Here is a 6,371-nt window from a genome sequence, read left to right on the forward strand (position 1 = left end):
CCCGCCGCGCCCGCGCCGCCCGCGCCGGCCATGAGCGCGAGAGACGGCGACGAGATGTGGTCCAGCAGGTCACCGGGCTCGAGCGCCTGGTGGTGGTGGTGGTGGTGGTGGTGGTGCGCCAGCGGCACGGTGGACGTGGACGTGCACGGCACGCTGTTCATCGTGTGGTACGTGGCGTCCGGCTTGAAAGGGTGGCTCTTGCCCTGGGACACGGCGATGTCCACGGCCGCCAGCGCCTCGGCCCGCGCCAGCAGCGTCTCGTCCAGGCTGGCGAAGAGGTTGCTCTGCAGCTGCGGGCGACACAAACCAAACCAAAAAAACCACAAAACCAAAAAAGCGACAACGACACACACACACACACACGCAGGCCGGAAATAACATGCAAAGGGCAAACACAAAGCAACCAAAATAACAACAACGGGGGTGGGGGCAGTGGAGAGCGGGAAAGATGGAACGGAGGACACATTAGGGACGAGGCAGGGGGACAGACGAGAAGGGACGGGAGCGTGGCGAGGGGTGCAGAAGGAGGGGAGAGAGGGACAGAAGAACACATTCCGAGAAAGGGCGTGGGAGACGACACAGGAGGGAGAAAAGAAGAAGAAATGGAGATGTAACTCGCAGCTGGGGACCCGTGTAGCACCCCCGAGCACGCACAGAGGCCGCCTTTCCGAGGCGTGAAATTAACAGAGGAAGTGGAGGGAAGTCGAAAGTCACGGCCCCGGCGCGCCCCACTCTGATCACAGGCGCCCGACACGCAGGCAGAGGCAGACGGTAACGAGACATTAAGCGCCACTGGACAAAACGTGCCTCGCAGCGGGATTCCTCTAGACACCCCTGCCCGCAAATCCCCGCACCGGGACCTGCACACAGCGGCACCCGACATGCAGCGTCTCGGAGACCGGGAGGGGGCGGGCGCGCGGGCCGGGGCCGCGGGCGTGGGGCGCTTACCGGCGGCGTGGGCAGGCAGGCCCGCCGGATGGCCTCGGAGCTGGAGTGCAGCGACGGGTACTTGTGCTCAGGGAGGGTGGGATGCATGGCAAAGTGAGGCTGCTTGCTGTTCATGGACATCATCTTGACGGCTTGGCATGTAAATCCACAAACACTCCGAAAGTCCGCGGGAAAGTGCGCACGCCGGCTCCCCCGGCCTCCTTTCAGAGGCTGCAGCCGCGGTGGCGGCGGCCGCGCCGCGGGCTGCTGCTGCTCCTGCTGCCGCCCGGCGCTCCCTTGACCGCGCAGAGCGCAGCGCGCCGGCCTCGCGGTCCTGCTTCTCCGGGAGCTCTAGACCCGCGCCGACGGGATGCGCTCCTCTTACACCTGAGCCCCACTTCTCGCGGCCGGGCAGGGAAACTCTCGCGAGAGCTCAAGCCCCGCCGCGCTGACAGGCATCCGCTGTCTCCGTCTGTCTGGCGCGCGCTCTCCCTTTCGGCGGCGCCGTGCGTCTGCGCGCAGGCGCGCGCTCGTCCGGCGGCGACCCGCGGGTGGGAGCCGCTCTTATAGTGACCACCAGCAAGGACAGCGCAGGTGATGCACCTGTAGCTGCACGGGCATGCGCACTGCACGCTGTACCTTTCCCACCGCGGGTCTGGAAAGATCAGAAGGGCCAGCTATTGTCTAAGGGTAGGCACCTTTTAAACGAAGAAGGATGCACGCACGCCCCCCTCTGTGCGGTTTTTTTCCCCCATCGCAAACCCCAAGTATATGCGCATTACTTAAGCACACCTCCTCTCCGGGATGCCTAATAAGTTGTTATATAATGTATACAGCTGGGCATTTGTATGTTAAATTATGCCCGCGCAGTCCTCTGTATACAGTATAAACAACAACACAGAAATGCAGAAGGTGCTGTCTTTTGCTGCAAGAACCTGTTTCTTTCAAGGTTTATAAATAGGTTCCTGGAGAATAATCGCAGTGACAGACGTTTGTTTGAAGCAGTCAGACGCTATTGATTTCCATATAATTTAATTTCCTCCGCATACTTTGTTGTTGTTGTTGTTGTGAATATAACTGTGTCAGGCACCGCCAGTGACAGCCACTTAGGAACCACAAGGAGCGTGTGCTTTCTACTCAGGAAAGGCTGTTGAAATGAAATTGTGCATTTCTCATATTGTTTGTCTCCTTTAACCGTGTACAAACCCACGTTTCAAACGAGCTCCGGGTGATCTGAGGCTTCTAGTAATCAAAAGGAAAAAATAGTTAACAGGGTGTAGTTGGGATCCTTTCCTCTCCTCAGCCTGTACACACACACACACACACACACACACACACACACTTTATGCTGGAAACTCCAAGAAAAGAAAACCGCTTCAGAGAAAAGCGAATCTGTCTTTTGCCTTTTGTCGTTTTGGCTCTTTGCCTCTTATCTCTGCTTGCTTGTATATTTTTTCTTCGATAAAAGCCAGGATCAAGCTAACTTATAGGAAAGTGTGATTGAAAATATTAATGCAAACCCATTTGAAAGAGCAGGCAAAAGCTCTGGTCCAGCCTCTCTCTCTCTATATATATATACATATATATACATATGTGTGTGTGTATATATACACACACACACACATATATACGTATATATTGTGAAATCAAGACCTAAGAAGAAGAAGAAATCAATTAGCCAACATGTTATATGGTCCTTATGCGGTAGACAGATCAAAGACCTCCCAGGGGAGCCACAGTTCAGGTGCCCTAGTCCCCAGGGACACAGCGCTTGCCCAAGGTGATAATAATGGCCCAGATGTTATCATATCTGCGGCAAGAGAGCTGGAGATCGGCAAAGGGCTGCTTATGGGAAGCAGCGATCAGATAAATAATCTTTCTGGTCTCTCCCACACCACGGAGGTCTGTATTTTCACCAAAGAGCAGATCTCATTTCTGTAAATCTAAATTTGCTTTCCCGTGGATTTTATCTTTCCTTTGCACATACGCGTGTGTATTTAGCATACCCACTCACCTACTCAGATTCCAAGAAGAGCCCACAGGCGTCACCGTGGCTTTCTCTTTCTTTTCTTTTCTTTTCTTTTCTGTCCCCCCACCCCCTCTCTTCCTTCTAGCCCAAGAGGGAAGTGAGAAGGATGTTCACTTGCTGGTGAGAGAAGGAGCTGTGTCTCCATCCATTATGCGGCCCCCTGGGAGCGCTAAATGCAACTTTATCTCGACAGGGAATGGACGATGAGCGGGACGTCGCTGGAGGGAAAGAGTGAGTCCTATGGCAGTTGTCGCACCGGGTGTCCAGGCTTAACCTAATCCTTCCTGACACCCATCGCGGCGGTTCCCTGCGCTCTCTGGGGGGAGAGGGGGAGCGGGAAGGATCCTGCTCCCCCCCCAAGGCCTTCTGGGAAACGCTGTTAGGGATCCTGAAGGGTGCAGAACAGACAGAAACGCAAGCAGCACAGGTTTGTGGCCAGATGGACCTGCAGAGAACCAGGCGAGCCCCTGAGTTCCCGAAGCGCAGCTGGGATAACCCTCTGACCCTGGGAGGTCTCCAGTAAACCCAGTGGGGTGGCGACCCCCCCCCCCCGCCTGAAGTCAAGAGTTTACCATCAGCCAAGACTCCCTTTCCAGCTCACCTCTCTTTGGACAACAAGGAGTGCCTGTCCACCTTGAGGTGAGGCCAGACCTCTGTCCAGAATATCTCTTTTATTGCTGGGGCTAGAAATATGAGGGCAATGGATACAATCTCCACCCCCACCCCCACCCACAAATCCCTCGGACTGGAAGCCCATCTAGGGCACATCTGTCTTCCACCACAGTGTTTAGCACTTGCTAGTCACAGAGTAAAAGTGCTCCATCAAATAATGTATGTGTGCAGGAAGGAAGTGAGACCAGCTAAGGAGGGCCAGGACAAAAAGGCAGAGAGGGTTCAAGAAGCTAGATCTGACTGGGGATTGCAAAAAGATCCCTGAAGGGGTCTTCTCTCTCCTTAAAAAGGAGATGGAGACTGAGCAGGAGGTGTGTGATATCCCCAGGTAGAGCTGAAAATTTTGATTCCAGCCTGTTCTTTTTCAGAAGCCAATTATTTCACCCCTCCCTCATTTACTTGCTAACTTACCTTCCTTCAAATGCTTGCTGAACACTAGTCTGGGCCAGTACAAGATGCTAAAGATAAATATGGGTGCCTGCCCTCCTGGAGGTGACAGTCTATGAGCATGGGGCAGTGGCCCCGGCTCAGCTCAGCCCGGAGGGTCCAGTCCCCGGCAGCGCTCTGGGTTGCTAAGGCTCAGACTTCCTGGAGGCCACTGTCCTTCCCTTCCACCCTTCATTGCCTAGCACTTGAAGCCGTTCGCCCCCCTCGATTCCCAAGGCCCCGGGTGGGTGAGGAGTTGGGGCCCGTTGTGATCTCTTCTAAAGCTCCCGGTTCGGCGTTCAGACTGGGTTCCAGCAGTAAGCCGGTGGAAAATCCACTGTTATTTTTCTTCTCGTCGTTTAATTCAAATGCAACTTCTGTTGAGGACATTTTCCTGGATGTGACCGCACCGCCCGAGATGTCGCCGATGGCCTTGCGACCCGGATGAGGCATCCCAGCAAAGTTCACTGCCGGTCATTCTCGCGCTCGGCGTTCCATATAGATATAGATCTTTGCATGAATCTCCACCCTAATCTCTCTGGACATAAAACCCACCTACCTTGGGAAAGCCCCACGGGTGATGCATGACAACCACGTTTCTGTCCTAACAGGGGCTCCGCCTATCCTCCTCCCCTGCTCATGGCCAGAACCAGTTTCTCAGCCCAAGAGAACGATGTTGTACCGCTTAACATGGCCACGGGCCCCTGTGATTCAGGTCCCAAGAAGAGCAGAGGCGTCCCCGCCCCTCCCAGGCCGGGCCGTTCAAACCTAGAACAGCGCGCTGGTCAGGAAAGGGGCTTCCAGGTCCACGCGTTAAAATAACAACAACAACAACAAGCAAACAAAACGGACACTCCCGCTCTTGACCCCGAGCAACGAGATGGAAGTTCTGTCGCCTTCCCTCTGTCCACAGAGCCGCCAGCCGGCCGCTCCGCGGTCACACGCGCGCCCTGCTGGAGGGCGCTCTGCTGGAGTAAATGCCCAGCAGAGGACTCCCAGCCCCCCACGAGCGCGCCTCCGAGGACCAAAAGGCGGGCGCCCGTCGCCCTCCGCAGGCTCCACTTTGCTTCCAGAAGCAGGATCCCTAAGAGGGTCTGGAAGCCGCGGAGGAAACCACGAGGCCGCGAGTCCAAGCCCGAGAGTGCGGGGCTGGGTCCTGCCGCCAGGCTCCAGCGCTCGCCGGCGCCGCCGCCAGCCGCCCCTCCTCCCCGCCGCCCGCACAAATCAAAGCCCCTTGCGAGGGACTGGGAAATAGTTGCCTTGTCATGTAACACATTGCCCTGATTTATTATAAAATTTTAACGAAATCATGCATATTTTAACAGCCTTTAATCACTGCATGAAAATTTAATTCATGGACTGTAGCGCGTTTAAATAAATGAAGTGTTAATTCATTAGGATTAATTAATTTGTTAAAGGATTGTGTGCAAGGTTAAGGTGGAAAGAAAACTCTTTGTTGGTTTCGCGTCTTAATCGCCAGGTTTCACGAGTGGTAATAAAATGAAAGGAAACCGCAGAGCAGGCCGTTTCGGGTGGGGCTCGGGAGGGAGCAGCTGAGAGCGCCCTCAAGAGCTGGGGAAACTCCGGCCGGCTGGAGGGGAAAGGGCGGGTCTGTCCTCCCAGGAGACCCGGGAGCGGGGAATGGCAAGGGAGCAGGGAAGAGGAGGGCGGGCGCTAGCGGCGGGAATCCAGGAAGGCTCAGTTAGCTGGAATCCCAGGGAGGGACGGGGGCTCAGAATGGAGGCCGGCGGGCCAGACTTCGCTTCCCCGCCCCTACACAAAGACGACTGCGTGGGTGAGGCGAGGTCGCTTCTTCGGGCTCTCGGGGCACCAAGCCTCGGCTTAATGGACAGATGACGGGTTCGCCCCGCCACCTTCTAAGCTTTCCAGAGCCCAGGGAGTCACTGTCTCGCCATCAGGCCGTCCGCCCAAGCGGCTAGGGAAAGCCCAAGAGCCTCTCGGGGGACTCCGAGAGGTGGCGGAGCAAAGTCAAACTTGCCAGCTCCAGCTGGAGCAATCCAGGAAACCTTTATCAATCAGGAGCCCTGACTTTAGAGAGTAGTCCCTTCACCCCTTTTCTGAGACAGCCGCTAAATAGGCTACCTCTCCGGCATACCCTGGCACAGGCGACAGGCGTCCTCTTCCGCGCCAAACTCTTACTCATCCTTCAAGACCCAGTCGAAAAGAACCTCAGTGAAGCCGCCAGATTTCCTCGCTGAGCCATGCTGTCCTCAACACGGACACTTTTATACTCACCAATGTTGTAAGAACCAAAATGGACAATAATTACATCTTCTCCCCTCATAATAAATGTCCA

General features: G+C 55.5%; 1 protein-coding gene across 1 annotated transcript in view; it reads right to left on the reverse strand.

The window, feature by feature from the left end:
* The window catches only part of POU4F1 (POU class 4 homeobox 1), a 2,295-nt gene extending 1,224 nt beyond the window's left edge, over positions 1-1,071 (reverse strand). The window contains exons 1-2 of the mRNA XM_008582920.1: positions 949-1,071; positions 1-290 (exon numbers count right to left, since the gene is read on the reverse strand). The exon at positions 1-290 is cut by the window's left edge and continues 26 nt beyond it. Coding sequence (XP_008581142.1) covers positions 1-290; positions 949-1,071 — 413 coding nt within the window. The remainder of the gene's footprint in view (positions 291-948) is intronic.
* Positions 1,072-6,371: the final 5,300 nt, after the last annotated feature.

The sequence above is a fragment of the Galeopterus variegatus genome, unplaced genomic scaffold, assembly GCF_000696425.1.
Source record: "Galeopterus variegatus unplaced genomic scaffold, G_variegatus-3.0.2 Scaffold2767, whole genome shotgun sequence".
Taxonomy (NCBI): domain Eukaryota; kingdom Metazoa; phylum Chordata; class Mammalia; order Dermoptera; family Cynocephalidae; genus Galeopterus; species Galeopterus variegatus.